General features: G+C 36.7%; 1 protein-coding gene across 7 annotated transcripts in view; it reads right to left on the bottom strand.

Moving 5' to 3' along the window:
• The window catches only part of LOC115214162 (armadillo repeat protein deleted in velo-cardio-facial syndrome), a 403200-nt gene that overhangs the window by 196299 nt on the left and 183389 nt on the right, over window positions 1-23512 (bottom strand). For 6 of the 7 annotated variants that reach the window (XR_005000208.1, XR_005000209.1, XM_029783240.2 and 3 more), the window contains exon 4: window positions 844-1025. The exons of the other annotated variant lie outside the window; for it this stretch is intronic. Coding sequence is in view for 4 of the 6 variants with exons in the window: in XM_029783240.2 (XP_029639100.1) it covers window positions 844-1025 (182 nt within the window). In the remaining 2 variants the exon portion in view is untranslated. The remainder of the gene's footprint in view (window positions 1-843; window positions 1026-23512) is intronic. 7 annotated transcript variants of the gene reach the window in all.

Consider the following 23512-nt stretch of genomic DNA (forward strand, 5'->3'; position numbering starts at 1 on the left):
ATACATAGTGGGCTTCTTTCAGTTTCCATCTACCGAATCTACAAACAAGATTTGATCAGCCTTGGGCTATAGTAGAAGACACTTGCCCAAGGTGCTATACAGTGGGACAACCCAGAAGCATGTGAACTTTTTGTCAAGGTAGATTAACACTGATTTATAGATTCTAGTAATTTAATTATATATCACTTACCTGAGAATAAAATGAGAAGACAGAAAGAAATAAATGCAGGTAAGAGGGGGGTGAGAAAGAGATTATTTTTGTATCGAAGCTTTACAGAAATATAGAAAATATAAGCAACAATTCAAATTCATGTAAAATCAAAACTGTGTAAAAAGTAACAAAATAAAAGAAACTAAAAGTTCAATTCGAAAACTAATTTCAAGTGCTATTGCATTGGTTAATTCTCTTTTTTAATATTAATATTACTATCTACAGCAGCCACGATAAAAAGGCAAAAACGTGTGCACACACTTTGCACACTAGAAGATTGAGATAGAGAGAATAATAAATCAAGTATTAAAAGCAATTAGTGAGAGAAAAAGAGAGAAAATGATAAATAAAATTTCTAAATTAAGATGCAAAAGACTGCAGTAAGTAATTTTATAAGCCAGAATGTGTTATGATAAAAAAAATTAAAATAAAAAGAAAAAAAAAAGAGAAAAGTCATTAATAAGTGCAGATAAGAAAAAGGAGAAAGATGATGTGGAGCAGGATAAAAACTGCACCGCAACTATGGACAGTCACCATCTACAAATAATAAAGCAGTCTTTGAGAGGTTTATTTGGAAGCAGAGAAGAGCAGCCTCGACAGCGAGCGAGCGGTCAAATCCAATGTGTACTCACATGCAGGAATCCAACAGATGTGAGCTCATTTTAGAATCATCCGGTGAGTCCTCGAGGACATCACTATGAATAGAGGAGACAGCTCCGGGAGAATCATGTAATGCTGGACTACGCCAGTTGTGGGAGTCTCCATTAACATTAGGGGCGCTAGTCATGGTTGGGGTGTCACTATTTAACCTACACTGAAACAAAAACAGTGAAGATAACAACATGGTTAGTTCATTTGGCACCATGCATAAGCGTCATGCATGTTAAAAGTTCTAGATGTGAGTATATATATATATATAAAATAAATATAAACAACTAAGCGCAATGTGATACCATAAAGGAAAAATTCAATCAACACCAAGTGTGACCAAGGGTGCCGATGCACCTACATTGCTAGAAATAAGAGTTAAAATACTCTTAATGTTACAGGAAGAGTGCATATGTATGGGAGGCAACCGCCCCATGCCAACTTGAAAATCCTGAAGGTAAGGACTGCTCAAACAGCACATGTAGGATATTTGAGTCACCATGGGGTGGTTGCCTCCTCTGTCAGCATGTATGCATATGCATTCTTCCTACAGAATTGAATATTTTAACTCTTATTTCTAGCAATGTAGGTTCACAGTCACAGTTAGTGATGATTATATATATACATATATATATAAAAATTAAGCAGAAAATGAAGAAAATTCTTGATCAACAAACAAACTGGCTACCATTGATTACTATTTTTTTAATACAAAACTTTATGGAAGTCAATTTATTTGTTGATCAAGAATTTTCTCCATTTTCCGCTTAATTTAAATTTGTATCTTGATAAACTTGTTTATTTTGTTATTGCCTTTATCCTATAAGCATAGTGTGCTTGCATATGCATGCCCAGGGTTAACATAGGTAATTTATACTGGTAGTAAAAGCAGATATTCTTATCCCTTAGACAGTTATTCCAACTGCTAACTCTACTAACCTATATATATATATATATATATATAAATAAATGTGTGTGTACATATGTGAATATATATGTGTATGTATGCATATTCAAATAAAGGTTAAGTATTTAAGATGATTATTTGTATGGTGACACCACATAATGGCTTGGGTTTCATTAGCTACTGCTACAGACAACAGGAAGAGGTTGCTGTTATTCCTACCCCAACTTCTGACCCAGCAACTGAGAAAACATAGAGGCTCTATAATTCTTACATCTGACAACTTTGAAACACCAACATTAAATTCTATATTCAATAAAATATTCCCAAAATAATGATAGCAACCACCAGTTTTTACACAAATTCGACAATGAGATTTTTATTGATGGTTCAAGCTTTTCATTAGAAAATTAAATAGGGAAATGGTTTCAACAAATAATTAAAGTGTGAACATCACCTACTGTTATGTTCCTACTGACAAGGTTTTTGATTAAGAATGGTTATTAATGATATAATAAAAGATAGGATACAAGATATGACATCCATTATACTTTCAAAGGCCTCGAAGCAAATGCTGTGAAATCCTCTATCTTTTAGCATGCTTCAGTCGTTGGACTGTGGCTGCACTGGGCATCACCTTGAAGGGTTTAAATGAACAAATACTTATTCTATTAGTTGCTTTTGTCAAACTACTAAGATATGGTGACATAACAAACCAACACTGGTTGCCAAGTGGTAGTGGGAACAAATACAAATGCAGATACACACACAAACACACAAACACACACTTGAGCTTTCAGTTTCCATTTATGAAATCCACTTACAAGGCTTTGGTTGGCCCAGGGGTTTAGTAAAAGACACCCAAGGTGCCAAGAAGTGGAACTGAACCCAAAACTGTGTTTGGGAACCAAGCTTCTTACCACACAGCCATAGAATCAAAATCTGGACACCAAAAAAACAAAATAGCTATATGGTGATCAAATAATATCAATAACAATAATATTTCAGTTTGCTTCCAGTCTAATTCAAAAATATTTAAAAAGTTGAAGAGCTACTTGTCAGCAAAAATCATTAATGTTATTATTATTATTATTATTCTTTAGTCAGTTTAAGGCAGCAAGCTAGCAGAAACTTTAGCATGCTGGATAAAATTCTTAGAGGCATTTCTTCTGGCTTAGATTCTGAGTCCAAATTCTATCACAGTTGACCCTGTTTTTCATCCTTTCGGGATTGATAAAATAAGTACTAGTTGAGAACTGGTGTTGATATAATTAATAAGCACCCCCTCCCACAAAATTTCAGGCCTTGTGGATTTAATAGAAAGAATAATTTAGTATAAATCTTGACCTGTCTAGTAAAAAAAAAAACCCCAAAAAAACCAATATCATTATTTCCCCTTTTTAATCTGATGTCATTTCTTCTCAAATGTATCCTGGATGACCTCATTTCTACTATAGCACTTTTCACCACCAATTTTAAAATTGATGTTGTTTTGCACCATGTCAACCTTGACTGAGCAGGCCTAGGATGAAAAACATTCAATCCATCATCACATTGAGTTTTATACTGAGTTTTTACAAATCTGAGTACTTTTCCTTGAATTATACATCTTCTTCCTTCTTTTGATACCATGTCTTTATTGAAACATACTACCCTTGTTTCAATTAATTTTGAAAATAATGAACAATTTAGTAGATTAAGTTTGTTTTTATTAACTCTTTGCCTCTCCAAAATATTTTCATAAATTTGTCTCAAGTACCCTTGGTTATTGTCAAACTTTTAGTTAGCCCTTGTTTCATACATTCTGAGCAATATAAAACATAACAGATTCCTGTCATAAATCAGAAGTTACTCCAGGGTTGAAAAAAAATTGGTTTGTGTATTATATATGATGCATGGAGACCAGAGAAGTATGTTCTCTGTATCACACATGAAACACAAGACTGGCAAAGAGTTAAGATCTAGTTTGGAATATAAATCCACATGAAATTTTGATAAAAGGTTTTAATTCAAATGACTTTAAAAGAAGGTCATTTGTATCAAAGTACTAGGAGGTCAATTTCAGGCAAGTTGGTATCAAAAGGCTTAAGATGGTAGAGGATCATCTCAAGGGCATTTAGCTACTATCATAAGCAGATCAAAAGACTGTGTAGAGTTTCTTTGATTATATCACAAATGTATGACAAATTCCCATTGCCCATCGTAGATGTGATAATTTGCATGTGCACGCGTGCGCACACATTACCATCATTTAACATCCACTTTTCCATGTTTGCATGAGTCGGACAAAATTTGTGGAGAAAGATTTTCTACAACCGAATGACCTTTTATTAAACCAGTTTTTCACTTATTTCTAAGCAAGGTAATATTTTCACTCCTAGCAAGATATTTTTCATGAAAGACTGGAAAGAAACAATTTTGCTTGTGTGATGATGATGATATTCATTTACAACCATCTTGCGCAGGAGTTTGTCTTCTTGTCCAGACTTTACATAATGGTTGTGAGTGTCAATCATACCAGGAGTGTCACTTGTTCCCAGTTCCAGTTGTCTGTGAGAATACTACTTCAATTTGAAACTGGTATGTCCATGACAAGAAGGACATCAGGCCATAGAAACCTATAGAAAATCTATCTCAACAAATTCCATCTGACCTAAGAGAAGCATGGAAAAGTGTACATTAAAACAATGATGTTGAGGATGATGTAAAAGGGGGAAAAAAAAAAACATTTCAAAAATTTGTTGTGTTCGAAAGCATCACTCACTTCTCAAAGAGAAAAAAGGAAAAAACTAACAAAAGCAATTTTTGTTCAATCTAAAATTCTTTGTAATCATTTCAAGATATCTCTATCCTAAACTTATGCAGCATTACAAATGCTAAAGCTGTAAATGCCATTACAGACTAATACCTGTTAGCAACAACAAGCTTCCATCTATCAGGAAATAAGAAGCTTACTGAAGAGGATATTTACACAGTATTTGTTTAAAAAAGAATTCCCAAATCTCTGCATCTCAAATGGAATTATCGCCAAACCAGCTTTTTTTTTTTTATGCAATTCGTTACAATAATAATCTAACTGTTAAAAGATTTGGTTAGAATGGATTATATGTTTGCTATAAAACAGCTTCTGTTATAAAATACTTTCAGTTAGAGAAAAGAACTACAATTGCTATTTTTATCTGCCTCAAGATAGTTGACTTGATAATGTATTAGGGCCATTAGCCGACAAGGTCAGAAGACTAGAACAAGTCTGCAACTGGCTCCTGTACTTGCCAAAAACATTTAAATATTGGTCATTAATTAACCCTTTTGTTACCATATTTCAGCTGCTATTGTGTCAATTAATTTAGAAAATAATGAAGACTTTAACAAAGTAACTCTTCAGCTATTAAGCTGATGCATGGAACACAAATTAACATGCAATTTTAATTGAAGGCATTCATTTAGATCATTTTAAACAGAAAGCTTGAATAATAGAGCCAGGGACAGTCTCAAGCAGGTTAGCTTCAAAAGGGTTAATCCCACCTCCAACTCAATTTCTAATTAGCTTTTTAAAACTCCTCTGCTAATGTTTTCGAGATGAGATTTCTAATGATATACTCTGCCTAAAATGTCAATTTTAAAGATAATTATTTGAAGGGATTAGGCAAAATAAGTTTTCCATTATTAAGTTGATATTTGGAACATAATGAATCAAATAAAATTGTGATGAGATGCCTTAACCCTTTTGATATCAACCCATCCATGACCACCCTTGCTTCTATGATGCAAGTTTGTTTTTCAAGTGATCTAATTTAAAACCTTCCATCAAACTTCGATGTTATTTTATGTTCTAAGCACCAGCTTTATAATAATAAAGTTATTTTATTAAATTCTTCAATATTTTCAAAATTAAACTGAAATAAAGATAATGTATTTTAACAGGAACATAATAAAAGGGTTAAATAAGAACAATCAAAATCAAGGTTTTTGTATCCAAATTAGAGGAAGATCCATGGCAGTTGGCATCAAAGAGGTTGGAAATGTCAAACTATTGTCTTCTATGCAGACTGGCACCTGTTAACAAAACTTTTTTTTTTATGGAGATGGCATCTGAATAATGATTTTAACACTTAACAGTTCCTGTCCTCAGATCTGATCTGTAACTAGAACCAAAACAAGAAACTGATCACTTGCTTCGTGTGACCCTTTAGCTGTAAAATTGACTGACAGTTGAGTTACAACAGTTGTCAAGAACTCGACTGTCAGTTATATACATTTTGAAATCTGATGATTACTACAAATGCATGAAAGCACTAATTGAACTTTAGGAACATTACAAAATACTTTTTTCATGTTAAAATACTGTAATAAAGAATGCGAAAACCAAACCATGTTTTAACTTTATTCAATTGATATATTATTCTATACACATTCCCACAAATTTTGAAAAAATGTGTGTATGTATATATATATGTGTGACTGTGTGTGTATATGTATGTGTGCATGCATATATATACAAATGTGTGTGTGTATATATATATGTGGGTGTGTGCATGTGTGTGTATATATATATATATATATATATATATAAATATATATGTATATCATCATTTAACGTCCACTGTCCATGGATTGGACATATACATGTGTATACATTTAGATGTATGTACATATATGTATGTATATATGCATATATAATTTATATTATTATATAACTGAACCATCATCACTACAAGAACTAGAGAATTTTAGCTGAAGAATGGATAAAAATTCCTTTGGAAACAATTCAAACTTTGTACGGGGCCATACCACATAGGATTCAAGTTGTAATTACTGCCAAAGGCGGTCCTACACCATATTAAAATAAATTTGTTTGAAATTTCAAAGTGTTTCCATTATTTTGTCTAACCCTTGTATGTATACATATGAATATATGTATGTGTGTGTGTGTGTGTGTGTGTGTTTGTATATATATATATGTGTGTGTGTGTGTGTGTTTATATATATATATGTGTATATATATGCTTTATGGTGAGCTTGCAGAAGGGAAATGCAATCAGCATAAACCTACAAAAAGGTTTAAGGATGACATAAGGACTACTATGAAGTCACTTGGAATGGATCCAGAAGACATAGAAACCCTTGCTTTGGATCGAGTTGGATGGCAAATGAAAGTGTGGAGTGGACTGAAATCATTTGAAGAGGCCAGGATAACGCATGCCAGACTCAAAAGAGATTTAAAGAAGAATGTTATGATCGAGACAGTGAATGACAATGACCTTTTATTGTGTGCACAGTTTGTGACAGACCATGCCTTTCTTTTGCTGGGCTCAGTTCTCATTTGCAAACCCATGGAAGATGAACATCCACCAACTATTCTGCCTATATGTCTGCACACACATTTGAAAGCAGTAAATGCCAGAAGGTTTGCAAATCTAACGGAGGCCTCAAAAGACATTTTAAGATCCACAAAGATCAGAGCTTATCTGGTCCAAATCGGATGTGCAATCTATGTGGGAGTCTTTTCAGAAGATTGTCTGGTTTCAAAAGCCACATCAGATGCCATGATGGTTCGAAGGTGTAGGTACAGGAGGTGGTGAAACTCTGCATAAGGAGTAGACAACCACCATACATATGTGTGTGTGCGTGTGTATATTTTTACACACACACACATATGGTGGTTGTCTACTCCTTATGCAGAGTTTCGCCATTCACCATGATAGATTGCTAGCTACTACATATTCTTTCTTTTCTCTCTTTGTTTCTTTCTGTGGATGAGCAAAGGCTCGAAACGTTAAAGACTTTTTCACTTCCCGAGCGTTAAACTAATGCATCTGTTTGTTGTCTACACCACCTGCCTTCATCTTTTGTTTTTTTTGTGAATTCTCCCTCTCTGTGTGTGTGTGTGTGTGTGTGTGTGCACAAAATAATTTTTGCATCTTTTTGTGGAAACAAAAGAGTTTATAGGACTGCAAAAAAGAAATGCTCAAATGTAATTGAGACAGAGAGAAAGAAACATTGATCATAGAACAAATATGAAATTCGAGTCAATGACTTTATATAAACACCATACCTCCAAACATTTGATCATGTATAAATATAACATATAAAAATATACATATACAAAAAACACAGAAGGTAAAAACATATATGTGAATAAAATACAAATATATAGAAGAGCCTTTCAAAAAGGAAAATAGAACCACTAAGAGATTCATAAAAATTCTAAAGTGTGTCATGCTTCTAAAAAACTAAGATAAAATAAAATGTCAATTTCTATTAACAACAGCCACCTCCATGTTTAGCAATGAAATAATTCTACAGTTCTATGCCATATGCCCATGGGCATATGGCATAGTGGTTAAGAGTGCAGGCTACTAACCCCAAATAATAATAATAATATTGAAAAATACCTTAGAAATGAGAACCCGGGTTTGAAATTTTCCCAAGACACCTGATGAAGGCTGGAGGGTATATCAGCCGATATGTGGTGTTTAACAACAAACAAAATGAGGACAAATATGTCAAATGTAAATAATGAAATAATTGGGTGGGGGTAGAAAATTTGGACTGGTTCTATGATGGGTTTATCTTTAAATTAGCCATATGGTGTTGTATGAACTTTTTAGTTTCGTTTTGAGCATGTTTCCTGTTCATCCTGATGAGGGGGATCATTGCCCAGATGCACTTTGAATGTAACTGAACCACAGCAATGAACTCTTGAAATGGCCATAGGTGTGTTTGAATTGATTGTGTAGAACACTTTTTGCTCGTGGGCGCCAACCTACCAATTGAAATTTTTGGACATACTCTTTCTTGTGTAAGGGGAATGAAAAAACTTAAATTTTTTTTAGTTGATTGACATTTTATTTTATCTTAGTTTATTTAGTTTTTTTAGTAGCATGACACACTTTGGAATTTTTAGGAATTTTTAGCCGGTTGTATTTACCATTTTGATAGGCCATTCGATATATTTAGTTTATTCACATGCATACTTTTACATTCTGTGTTTTTTGTATATGTATATTTTCATATGTTTAAGAACCATGGTAATATATATGTATAATCAAATGTTTGAGGTATGGTGTTATATATAAAGTCGTTGACTTGAATTTGATGTTTATTCTATGATCAATGTTTATTTATATGTATATATATATGTGTGTGTATATATATATATATATATATATATATATGTGTGTGTATGTATATATCTATATGTGTATATATACATATATATGTATCTATATATATGTGTGTGTGTGTGTGTGTGTGTGTGTGTATGAATTTTCATAAGATGAAATAAACAGGTTTTAATTACAAATTACAATTTGTTTCAGTCCCATACCATTACATAAATTATTTTATAAATAATTACACAAATACATATGACCTAGCAGCAGCTGTGTGCTAGCAGTTCCGCCTTCAGACAGATTGATGAATGGACAGATCATCATCATCATCATCATCATTTAACGTCCGCTTTCCATGCTAGCATGGGTTGGACGGTTCAACTGGTGTTTGGGGAGCCCGAAGGCTGCACCAGGCCAGTCAGATCTGGCAGTGTTTCTACAGCTGGATGCCCTTCCTAACGCCAACCACTCCGAGAGTGTAGTGGGTGATTTTATGTGCCACCAACACAGGTGCCAGACGAGGCTGGCGAACGGCCACGCTCGGATGGTGTTTTTATGTGCCACCAACACAGGTGCCAGACAAGGCTGGCAGACGACCACGCTCGGATGGTGTTTTTTTTTTTTATGTGCCACCGACACAGGTGCCAGACGAGGCTGGCGAACAACCATGCTCGGATGGTGTTTTTATGTGCCACCGACACAGGTGCCAGACGACCACGCTCGGATGGTGTTTTTATGTGCCACCGACACAGGTGCCAGACGAGGCTGGCGAACGGCCACGCTCGGATGGTGTTTTATGTGCCACCGACACAGGTGCCAGACGAGGCTGGCGAACGGCCACGCTCGGATGGTGTTTTTATGTGCCACCGACACAGGTGCCAGACAAGGCTAGCAGACGACCACGCTCGGATGGTGTTTTTTTATGTGCCACCGACACAGGAGCCAGATTTGGCTGGCGATCGGCCACGGTTGGGTGGTGATTGTTACGTGCCCACAGCATGGAGGCCAGTCGGTGCGGTACTGGCTACACCCACGTTCGGATGGTATTCTTGTGTGCCACCGGCACTGGTACCACAAAGATACAAATTCCATTGATGTTCATCTATTTTGATTTTGTTTGATTTTCACTTGCCTCAACAGGTCTTCAGAAGTGTCACAAGAAGAAGGAGGTATGCACAGGTGGACTGACTACGTCCTAGGTAGGGGCCACGGGTTATGGCCTGACTAGTCTTGCCGGGTCTTCTCACGCACAGCATACTTCCATAGGTCTCGGTCTCTAGTCATTTCCTTGGTGAGACCTAAAGTTCGTAGGTCGTGCTTCACCACTTCGTCCCAGGTTTTCCTGGGTCTACCTCTTCCACAGGTTCCCTCAACTGCTAGGGTGTAGCACTTTTGCACACAACTATATCTTCAGCCATTCTCGTCATATGACCATACCAGCGCGCAGCCGTCTCTCTTGCACACCACAACTGACGCTTCTTAGGTTCAACTTTTCTCTCAAGGTACTTACACTCTGACGATTATGAACACTGACATTACACATCCATCGGAGCATACTGGCTTCATTTCTTGCGAGCTTACGCATATCCTCAGCAGTCACGGCCCATGTTTCACTACAATGTAGCATGGCTGTACGTACACATGCATCATAAAGTCTGCCTTTTACTCTGAGCGAGAGGCCTTTTGTCACCAGCAGGGGTAAGAGCTCTCTAAACTTTGCCCAGGCTATTCTTACTCTAGCAGTTACACTTTCAGCACACACCCACCCCCGCTACTAATTTGGTCTCCAAGGTAGCGGAAGCTATCAACTACTTCTAGTTTGTCTCCCTGGAACGTGGTAGAAGTTGGTCTCTGCACATTTCCAGTGTTTATTTCTCCTGAGCATCTGCCACATACGAAAACTATCTTCCCAGTTAGCCTACCTTTGACATTGCTGCACCTCTTATGTGTCCATAGCTTACACTTGGTGCACCTTATAGAGTTTCTCTACCTCACCTTTTCTACAGATCGAGCAGGGCCATCTACCTGAAGTCGTTTGTGGTTGGTCCACCTTCCTACTTATTAGGACTTTGGTTTTGGCTAGGTTGATTCTAAGGCCCTTCGATTCTAATCCTTGTTTCCACACCTGAAACTTCTCCTCCAGTTCTGATAGTGACTCAGCAATTAGAGCAAGGTCATCAGCATATAGGAGCTCCCAGGGGCATCCTATCTTAAATTCTTCCGTTATTGCCTGGAGGACTATGATAAATAGGAGGGGGCTGAGGACTGAACCTTGGTGGACCCCAACCTCTACCCCCGGAATTCTTCACTGTACTCGTTGCCAACCCTCACCTTACTAGCTGCGTCTCTGTACATGGCTTGCACAGCTCTCACTAACCATTCATCTATCCCTAGTTTCCTCATTGACCACCAGATAAGGGATCGGGGGACCCTGTCAAAGGCTTTCTCTAAGTCAACAAAAGCCAGGTACAAGGGCTTACCTTTGGCTAGGTATTTCTCTCTGCAGCTGTCTTACCAGGAATATAGCATCAGTAGTACTTTTCCCTGGCACGAACCCAAACTGCATATCATCTAAGCTAACTCTCTCTCTAATTAACTGGGCTATAACCCTCTCCGTAACCTTCATTACCTGATCCAACAGCTTGATGCCCCTGTAGTTATTTGTATCTAGGGCATCGCCTTACCTTTGTAGCAGTTGACTATTATGCTGCTACACCAGTCATTGGGTATGACTCCTTCGTGTATCACCTGGTTAACTATACGGGTGACTATGCTATAGCCGACACTACCAGATATTTTGAGCATCTCTGCAGTAATTCCTGATGGGCCTGGGGCTTTCCCTGTCTTCATGCTTCTAATTGCCTTAGCTACCACGGAACTACTATCAACTCGGATAGCTGGTCCCTCTGTTGGGTCAACATTCGGCAGACTCTCTTTATCCCATTCATTTTCCTCATTCAGCAACCTTTCATAGTGGCGTCTCCAAGCTCTCTCTCTTTGCATCCTCATTTAGCGCAAGTGAACCATCCTCCATGCGAACACATTTCTCTCCTACCACATCTCGATTCTCTCTCACACACTGTCTTGCAACACGAAATACCTCAAGTCTTTCATCCTCACGGCGCAGGACATTGGCAAATTTTCTTTTATCTGCTTCCCCTCTGGCTAGATAGACCTGTCTCCTAGCTTCCCTTCTGGCAGTCTGATACACTTCCCTGCTACCACCCCGTTCTTCCAGGCCTTCCAAGCCTGTTTCTTTTGTCTAATAGCCCTATCAACAATATTGTTCCACCACCACGTTATTTTGGGTCTTAAGGGGACTTGCACCAGCCACAGATCTGGTCAGTGGCTTTCAGCAGGTTGTCCCTCAGAAACGTCCAGTTGTCTTCTACCCCATGTGTAGCTATACCCCCTTCCACTTCGTCAAAGGCTTCAAGTAACATATCTCTAAATCTCTGTCCATTCGCAGGGTCTTTAGCTTCCAGACCCTTCTTCTCCATGTTGGTCGTCTTCTAGTCGCCCTCTTAGTCCTGATCCTAAAGTCACTAACTACCAGTCTCTATGTTGTGGGGTGCATTCTTCTTCGCCTGGGAAGGTTTTGGCATTTATAAGCAGCCATCTTTCCCTTTTTCTGGCGAGGATGTAGTCGATTTGGCTAGTATGCTGGCCCGATCGGTAGGTGACCAGGTGGCTTGTTGGTTTCCTGAAGTAATGGATATATATATATACATGCATATACATGCATATACATACACATATATAAAATGTGTGTGTCTGTGTGTGTTGTGTTATCACAGTCTGTATGGAGAGTAGCTGTGCAAGTGACTGAGTAGCTACTTCTGAAGTTTTAGTGAATTCTAATCTTTAATGTGCAGCATCAGCCACCTTGTGTGCATGTGCAACAAGTGCAGAAGTTATCGAAACAAGAATCTTTGGTTTGTTTAAGTGGGGCTCCAATTAGGTGGCCCTTAAAAAATAGACCCTGCTTAGGACATTCCCTGGGATTAGGAAAACTGCTGGTTTGAGTTTTATTGTCCTTGCACCAATAGTCTAGGAAGAGTTAATGAACCTAAAAACCTGAAGGACAGAGAAACATCGCTCAAATTCATAATAGGATAGAACTTGGTTGGCTGAGAAAGGTGGCACTACCCGAAACATTGTGTCTTTTTTTATACACTCCAGAGAACAAATTGACTAAACGATACAGAAGCCAACAAGCCTTATTGCGCTTGCATAGTCTATGAGAAATAAGTCAATTTTTCTTCCTCAAAATTTATACCTAAATGGTGTAGGAGTGGCTGTGTGGTAAGTAGCTTGTTTACCAACCACATGGTTCCGGGTTCAGTCCCACTGCATGGCACCTTGGGCAAGTGTCTTCTAATATAGCCTCGGGCCGACCAAAGCCTTGTGAGTGGATTTGGTAGACGGAAACTGAAAGAACCCGTTGTATATATGTATATATGTGTATATGTTTGTGTGTGTCTGTGTTTGTACCCCCAACATCGCTTGACAACCGATGCTGGTGAGTTTACGTCCCCGTAACTTAGCGGTTTGGCAAAAGATACCGATAAAATAAGTACTAGGCTTACAAAGAAGAAGTCCTGGGGTTGATTTGCTCGACTAAAAGGCAGTGCTCCAGCATGGCCACAGTCAAATGACTGAAACAAGTAAAAGAGTAAATGGCTTAAAAGAAAGAGAACATACTGGATAATGCTGCACTGAGAAAAAGACAGGATGGTCAAGGGTGGAATGGCATAGATGGCTTGAGTGACCAGGGACGGTTTGCGGTAGGGATGTCTAACTAAACACTGGAAAGAAATTAAGGAAACATACTCTTCTACTAAAGCAGGGATGGGGAGAGACTTGCCCGTGAGCACAATTGCACCCACCAGCCCCTTTATTGTGCCTGCAGGCTGATATACTCGTCTGTACAAAATAGGGTAAATGTTGTTTCAATAATGAACTTTATACGATACTTGTATGCCTATTTGTGACGTAGGTTAGGTTTGCAGGACAACTTAAAACAGCCAGACTCGAAGAGAAATCGTCTGGAAATTGCCGTTTGAATGGAAAGCTTGTTTTCACTATACAACACATATTGCTAGGTTTGTATCATCCTCTTGAGACCCAACTGTACTTGAGACCCAACTAAAAATACATTGCATGTATTGAAATAATTTTTATATGAAATGAAAGTTGAAGGATTGTAGAAGATACTGTGTAAAAATTATTCATATCCAAGAATCCCAAGTATTTAAATTTTCCTCCCTATTTCCTTTTCCACATTTTTGCAAAAAATGCGAGCAGTTTTTTACCAAACTAAATTATGCAAAAAAAATCATCTTTGTACCAGATTTACCGATGAAAACTTGAGTAAAGGACTAAGAATCGCAGTTTCTTCAAAGGCATGTGATATTCCTAAACTTCAAAAAAAAAAAAATAAAAAATAAAAAAAAGCAGTTTCATCCTTCTCACTAGACAAAACCAAATTTTAAAGTAATGGTTAATTAGCTTTGATAAAATTATCACTAGGATAAATTTGTTTATGTCATTTACATATCAATGCAGTTTTTAAAGATTAAATGTGGTCTGTGCTTGATTGTAATGATTTCTCCAATATTAGGATAGGTACATTTTGAAAAATATAGAATACCTCATAAGTATAAAATGTCCTAAATTCAGTGGCAGTATTAATGAAGATGTTACATGTTAATTCAATGTGTTAAACTTATCTTTATTTATGTATATCAAATTATACATCGATATATACAAGATTTACACTGATATAAGAGTCAGAACTTGTGATCTACCTAAGGATGTTTTACTTCGGAAATTTTTGCCTGCTGCACTAAAAAGTTTCCCCACCCATCTACTACAGGGGGGGGGTCAAAAGTAGGTATACACTTTTTAAATTAATTTTTTTTTTACAGGTACCGTAAATAATGACAAATAATTTGAGTCAAGAACAAAGAAAGTGAAACATTTAGGAGATTAAACTGTGTTTAATAGATGTAACTGTAATTGAATAAGAGTAAATGTAATAAAATGGAAAAAATTTAAAGTGTATATCTACTTTTGGTCCACTCTATACATCCTGTATCTACTTTTGGCCCACTCTATACATCCTGTAGAATTCTTGTAGAATAAGTGTTAGGAACGAACACAAGTTGATCAAAAAATAGTCTTTGATGATACAAGAGAGATGACATAAAAAAACCCACAACCGTAGGTGTCTGTCAGTTTTGACAATGTGTATTACAACTGTTTGGTCAGCTCTTTGATCAAATGCTGCTGAGCATTTGGTCCAGTGCACTAACAATTCTTCCAGCTAAATAATGGTAATGTTATTTCACAAAATTATTATTTTACAAATCAGTTGAAAACAAAGATACTTTATTCCAACAGAAGTCATTGTTTTGCTATTTACTTTCCTATGCATGCAGGGGTCAAGTGGAATTTGTTGAGGCAGATTTTCCTACAAGTAGATGCTCTTCCTGCAGACAACCCTCACTTGCATCCAAATCTAAATAGGGTAACATCACCCCCATGACAGGGCATGCTTTCATGGAAGTTGGAAGATTGGACATGGTTTTGCATGAAGGTGACGCTCATTAATGCCTATCACATGATGTGAAGAGGAGTAGGCACAAACACACCCATACATGTGTGTGTGTGTATACATACATACACACACTCATATACAAATGTACACTCTCACCACACATAATAGCCTCCTTTCAACCAAGTCCACACACAAAGCTTTAAGGTGCCCCACAGTGGGACTGAACCTAAAACTACATGGTTGGGAAACAAACTTCTTAACTACACACCCAAAATTTTTATTAAACACATTTTTATTATCATTAGTTAATAATAATAATAATAATAATGGTTTCAAATTTTGGCACAAAGCCGGTAATTTTCAGTGCTGAAAGGATGAAAGGCCAAGTAGACCCCAATGGAATTTAAACACAGAACATAGAAATGGACAAAATGCTGCTAAGCATTTTGCCCAGCATGCCAACAGCTCCTCTAGCTCACTGCCAATATAATAAAAAAATTTGCTATTATTACCACTAATATAAGCACGAGGCCACAAATCATTGTTGGGGAGGTTTTAGTTAACCCAAGGGCAGTTCTGAACAAGTACTTTATTTTCAGGAACCCAAGAAGTAAGAAAGATAAAGTTTAATCTAAGCTTGTTTCACTAGGAGCTACACAGCATCAAGTGCTGCCAATAACTTGACCCTTAAAAACTGAGAGAGGTGGGGGGGTTAATTTTTATGACCCTTTACAAAATTCTGTCAATTCATCTAATGCAGCTTCTTAGATTTGGTACAAAAGTCAATATTTGTGTGTGCGTACGTGCACGCATATGCCCTTTCAACTTCAAGACTGGTTTTACCCCAATATAACAGAGCGCATTTTATTTTTATTGACTAAAAAGAGAAGTTTTGCTTAAAATCTACTCTTGACAGGATTACAACACAGAATGCCAAGTTACCGAACTAGTTAGAATAAAGATTCCGTGCCTTCTCTTCTACTACCTCATACCATTTTCAAATACACATTTCTTTTAATAGTGTAATTTTGTGCAATGTTATATTTACAACAATGAAAAAAAAAATGTACACAAGAATTCTAAAGAAGAAAACTTGCTCTATTTAGAGGTTCATTATTTCAGGAGTCAAAGAAATAACAGCTTGGAATCTCCTCTCTTCTCCAAATACCACACTGTGACAGCTCTTTAGTTATAAGAGCTTGTTAATCAGTATCTGAAAAGACTGAATACTGTCTGTGTATGAGTGTATGTATATATATGTATACATATACACAATATATATATATATATATATATATATATATATATAAACACACATACAGAGAAATAATACATGGATCTTTGTAGCAGAAAATGCCTAACAATATTCCATCAATCATCAATCAAATATTGATCAGTGTAGAATGAGACCACACATTGAAACTGAACAAAGCACAAGACTGCTGGTTACCGGTACAAATAATGCACTGCATGCAGATTAAATTGCGTCTCTCCTCCTCCTCCTCTCATTGTTTCACGTAGGAAACAATGTGGTGAGTGCCAGAAAACATGCACTAATTGCTCATGCAAAACCAACAGTGTGCATGATTAATAACCGCTTTGTTTCTGTATGATTACTTTGATAACAGCTTGTAGGATACTTCAACATATGCATGCATGCATATGCACACAGACAGACAGATATACATATGAACAAACATATGCACACACATATATTCATGCAGCCACACACACACATACATGCCCACAACCATATATATATATATGCACATGCAGACACCTTCGCATGCACATGGACACACATATGTGCGCGCACACATATATGATGCTTAGAAGCATTTAGGGTGTTAGTAATTTAGCAATTGCTTGTCTCATCTATAAATTGGATATCAAAAATAAAAGAATAAATATATACATAAACTACACAAAAACAAACAAAACCAAAAAAAAGAGCAGCGGGCGAGAAGTGATTTAAAATTACAAAAGACAAATAACTAATGTTCTTAATAAGCATTTGACTGTTTGTATTTTATACACTTTACATTAATTTGTCATTATCAACCATTTACAAGAACAAAAAGAACAAAAGATAACAAAAAAGAGATAAATGAAAACAAACACATGCAATAGTATTTCAGTTTGTGCTAATTCTGTAATGGTTTTAACAGTCTGGCTTTTAGCATTAACACTGTTATTTGACAACTTTTATCCCCATTAGTATTCTCCATTATTTTTATTGTTATTATTATTATTACTGTTTTGGTGGTGAACTGGCAGAACCGTTGGAACATCAGACTAAATGTTTAGTGGCATTTTCTCTGTCTTTACATTTTCATTTCAAATTCCGCCAATGTCGACTTTGCCTTTCATCTCTTCGGGATCGATAAAATAAGTACCAGTTGAGCACTGGGAGCGATGAATCTACTTAATCTTTCCCCACCAAATTTGCTGGTCGTGGGCCAAATTTTGAAACCAATTATTACTAAGTGGTGAGTTTGCAGAATCATTAGCATGATGAACAAAATGCTCAGTGGCATTTCGTCTGTCTGTATGTCCTCAGTTCAAATTCCACTGAGGTGGATTTAGCCTTTCATCTCTTTCGGGGCTGATAAAATAAGTACCAGTTGAGCATTGGGTTCAATGTAATTGACTAATTCCTTTCCCTAAAATTGCTGGCCTTGTTCCAAAATTCAAACCATTATTATTATTATTATTATTATTAAGGCAGTGAGGTGGCAGAATTGTTAGCGCACTGGATGAAATGCTTAGCAATATTTCACCAGTCGCTATGTTCTAAGTTCAAATTCAACTGAGGTTGACTTTGCTTTTCATCCTTTTGCAGTCAATAAATTAAGTACCAGTTGAACACTGGGGTTGATGTAATCAACTCATCCCCTTCCCCAAAATTACTGCCCTTGTAGTAAAATTTGAACCCATTATTATTATTGAGGTGACAAGTTGACAGAATCGATTGTTAAGTCAAGTGAAATGCTTAGAAGCATTTCTTCTGACATTATATTCTTAGTTCAAATGCTGTTGCCGTCGACTTTGTCCTTCAGCCTTTAAGGGTTAATAAACTAAGTCCTAATTGATCTCTGGGGTCAATGTAATTGTTCTACCCCCTCCTCTGACCTTGCTGGCCTTGAGCCAAAATTTTAAGCTATTCTTATTACCGAGGTAGTCGTTAATGCATTGCACAAAAAAATTAGTGACATTTCTTCCACCTCTTTACATACAGATTTCCAATTTCCCAGTCAATTACTGGGGCTGATATATCTGATTAATCCTTTCTCCCAAATCTTTCTGGCCTTAAGCCAAAATTTGATACCATTATCATTATTACTGTTACTGCAGAAAAAGGAAATCTGATAGATGATAAATAAACCCAAGGAATGTAAAGGTTACAGCACTTCACTAGAAAGTAGATATCTTTCTCTTCCATTCGCCCTATCCCCCGGCACACACACACAGCCAACATGCCTTTCTGACCACAGTTACTGTTATCACTGACAGAAAAATAGAAACCAAGTTTCAACTTTTGACATTGTGAGATCAAACTGCACCACAATTAACTTTGCCTTTAATCTGTCCATGGTTAACAAAATAAGAACGGACTCTCTTTGTGGATCTAAGTATTAAAAAAACAGGAAAGAAAAAAAGAGAAAGAAGGAGGGTATTGCAGGGCTAAAATCAGTTTTATAAACCTGGCTTCTTATACTGCTCCTACTAAGATATATCTTTATTGTCAAACCTCACAGGATTACAAAAACAATTTTGTTTTTACTGCTAGAATAAAAAGAAAAAAGGATAACCAATCAGTTTATAGGTGTAACATAGGTGCTACAGCATGGTCGCAAACAAATGATTGAAATCAATAAATAAAGTATAAAACATGAGAATTAGTAATTTATCTCATTCAATCTAATTTTTTTTTTTTTTGTTTTGCATGGAGATATTGATTTTGAAATGTATTGACACGACCTGTGATTTGGGAAACTACTGGTAGTGCTTCTAGCATTAAAAAGTGACTTTTCCCTATAGCAACTTCAAGGGAATGGTGAGTCCGTGAAAAGAATTGGACATAGGCATGGCTGTGTGGTTAAGAACTTGGCATTGCAAACCCACATGACTCTGGCTTCAACTCCACCAATGGTGACACCTTATGCAAATGTCATCCACAATAGCCTCAAGTTGGCCAATATTTTTTTAGTTGAATTTAATAGACAAAAACTGTACAGAAGCTTGTCATATGCATACTTTTACTTGTTTCAGTCATTTAACTGTGGCCATACTGGAGCACTGCTTTTAGTCGAGCAAATCAACCCCCAGTACTTATTCTTTGTAAGCCTGGTACTTATTCTATCAGTCTCTTTTGCCAAACCACCAAGTTACAGAGACATAATCACACCAACACCAGTTGTCAAGCGATGGTTGGGGGACAAACACAAACACACAAATTTCAAATGCAGTATAGCTATGAAAATAGCTGAGCACGATTGGCTATTTAGCCTTAGAAGACAGAAGTTACCAGAAGGTGGCTATGGAGAATCAAATTCCATACCTAACAGATACCAGCTGAGTCCTCTGTACCATGAAGCTAAGCAAAATGCTCCTATATATGTGTGTGTGTGTGTGTGTGTGTGTGTGTGTGTGTGCACCTACTACACTCTCAGAGTGGTTGGCATTAGGAAGGGGATCCTTGCCAAATCAGCCCGCTGGCTTACCAGTTTTCAGTCAAACCATCCAACCCATGCCAGCATGGAAAGCAGACATTAAAGATGATGATGATGACACATACACACACACATATATAGGTGCAGGCATGGCTGTGTGGTAAGAAACTGCATGGCACCCTGGGCAAGTGTCTTCTACTATGGCCTCAGGCTGACCAAAGCCTTGTGAGTGGATTTGGTAGACGGAAACTGAAAAAAGATGACATGGAGAAGCTCATCCAGTCATAGAAACCATTCCAAAATAGAGTATGCTGCAGTCTAATTGGTTGACCCACATTAAGCATGGATGATGGATGTTAAATGATGGTTGGATGAACAGGAGATTTAAATATTTTGGCTATGTGTGGTTAAAACACATGGCTTAGTGGTTAGGGTATTAGCCTTATGATTTTTACAGTGAAGGGTTCGATATCCATTGGTGTGTTGCATCCTTGGCCAAGACACTTTATTTCATGTTACACCAGTGAAAAATGAATGGTATCTGTATTTCAAAATGCCAGTTTTGGCACACTGCAGCTCCCCAAGAACTACATTAAGAGTACATATGACTGTGGAGTGCTCAACCACTTGCATGTTAATTTCATGAGCAGGCTGTTCTGCTGATCAGATCAACAGGAGCCCTTATAACCAACGGAATGCCAGTTTTTTTTTTCCCCCCCTTTTCGTTTAGTAATGTGTATCAATAAAGAATGTAACCATTGGAAGAAAGGTGGTATCCCTCAAAGTCCTCTGCAATGAGTTACAGATACTTCCTTGTCATTCATGCAGTTAAAATACGGTAAATTTCTGACTGGCACATTGAAGGTCTGTAAACAATGATGCTATCATTTAGAAATTGCATAATTAAAAAATTAAAAAATATAAAAAAAAAAAAATTATTTGTGGTTTACTTTCTATACTGTCCTTTGTCAAAACTTCATTATTATTGTTAATTTTTTCTCTTTCCAAGTAGAAAATTTGAAATATGTTGGGCCCAAAGAACAGCTGAAGGTTTATGCATTCCCTTGCAATATCCCATACCATAATATTTAACTACATTCATTTATAGATAAGCATGTGTTGATTGTGGTTATATGCCATGAAGAAATCTTTCAACAAATAACAAAACCAGAAAGCTTTAAAATTATCTCCAGTTTCATTATTCATCAATGCTATTATTAAATGAAGATATATCTGAAATTGACTTTCAGATTTTTCTCTTTCCATTTCTTTCCTCTTCACATCAATTTAATATACATACAAACATTCATACATATTTATAGAAATACACAGTAGATTGATGGATTCTCTGATTATCAGTATGAGTAAAATGACACACGTATGCATCTGTATGTGTCTATATATGCCTACACACACACACACACACACAATTATTAATGAATTCACTTGGCATTTGTGTGTGAGTATGCATCTACTTATGCACAATTGTTAATCAACGCACTGGCATAGAAATGCATGCATACACGATGCCGTATTGCAGTTTCAATCATAATAAGATTGAAATTAAAAGAGGCTTTTACATTCATATTGCCATATAAAATCCATAGGAGGTCAAATCTAGAGAGTATTGGACTGTGAGCCAAAGATTTTATGACGCCTATCCACTCTTTGCAACTGTAGTTTATACACAGTCAGTACACTTAGCACTTGCAAGTTTCATTCACATAACTGAAGATAGTTGCCAATTATGTGTACAGTTTATTAATGCAAGCATCAAGATCAACACCATCGTCACCATTTTTATATTCATTTTTTTTCCATGCTGCCATGTGTTGGACTACACTTTTTGAAGCAGTATTCTAAGGATGGCTGCCATTCTTGGTGCCAGCCCTCGTTTTCGAACCAGATGCATTTTATTCCAATTCCTCAAATGTTGACCTCTAGGGTTCTTGTTTTTACAGGACATGAGTCACCACTGCCAAAGTCATCTCAAAAGCAAACACATGGAGAAACACACACAACAAGCTGCCATAGAGATTCTGCACACCAAATTTCACTCACAAGGCATTAGTCCATCAGATGCTCTAGAAGAAGACTTTTGCCCAAGATGACATGCTATGAGATCAAACCCTAAACCACATAGTTACAAAGCAAACTTCTTAGCCCCTGGCTACACCTGTGCTTTGTATTATCAACAAATACAAAGAGGTGGCAAGAATCCTTAGCACAATGGACAAAATGCCTGGTGGCCTTCATTCACCTTTACATTCTGAGTTCAAATTCCACCGAGGTTGACTTTGTTTTTCATCCTTTTGAGGTTGATAAAATAAGCAACAGTTGAGCACTGCTGGGGTCCATGTAAAAACATCCAGTCAAAAGATCTAATCCATTCCAGTACAGAAAGCGGATGTATATGAAGATGATGATGATATAATTAATAACTGTATATATTGGAAGTTTTATACCCAATAAAATTGATTGTCACAAGCAATTTATTGAAGGCTTTAAGTTGAAAGCAAGATTATGGAATGAAAAGACACATTTTGGGGAGAAAAAGAGAAGCGTTGTATGTTTAATCTACATACTAATAAAATTTTCAGTAAAAACAAATGAAAAAAATAACAAAAACTTAAGCTTTTAATAAGATTCTTCATATTTTCCTAACTCAAAAGCATCAGCTTCCACCATTAGATTGCGTAAGAACATTTTTACTTTTTTAGGTAATATATCTATCTTCATAATACCGTATTTTAGTGAAGCCATATTAGAAATATATTTGATAATTAACACAGAAGTTCTATACTGTTATTGACTAAAGTCTTTCATCAAATATTTGCTACCTGGTCACTGACATTCTACAGTGACTTTTTTCAATACTTAATAAAAAGAGGAATAAAAGAAACAATAACAAAAATGTGCTCAATACCAAACAACTCTGTCCAAATACAATATACTTACAGATATTACAGACATGACTAGCCTTTTATTTGTTTCAGTGATTTGACTGTGGCCATACAAGGTTTTTTTTTAGTTTTAAAGTTGAACAAACCGACCCCAGGACTTATCTTTAAAGCCTAGCAATTATTTTATCAGTCTCTTTTGCCGAACCACTAAGTTACAGAGACATAAACACACCAACATTGGTTGTCAAGCAGTGGTGAGGGAACAAAGACAGACTGACACATATACGGCAGGCTTCTTTCAGTTTCCATCTACCAAATCCACTCACTAGGCTTTTGTCAAACCGAGGCCATAGCAGAGGACACTTGCTCAAGGTATCATGCAGTGGGATTGAACCTAGAACCATGTGGTTGGAAGCAAGCTTCTTACCATACAGTCATGACTATGTTCAATTTTGATCAATTTTATTAAGGATTTTTCATATATCCTTATTAGTTC

Source organism: Octopus sinensis, linkage group LG7, assembly GCF_006345805.1.
Source record: "Octopus sinensis linkage group LG7, ASM634580v1, whole genome shotgun sequence".
NCBI lineage: Eukaryota > Metazoa > Mollusca > Cephalopoda > Octopoda > Octopodidae > Octopus > Octopus sinensis.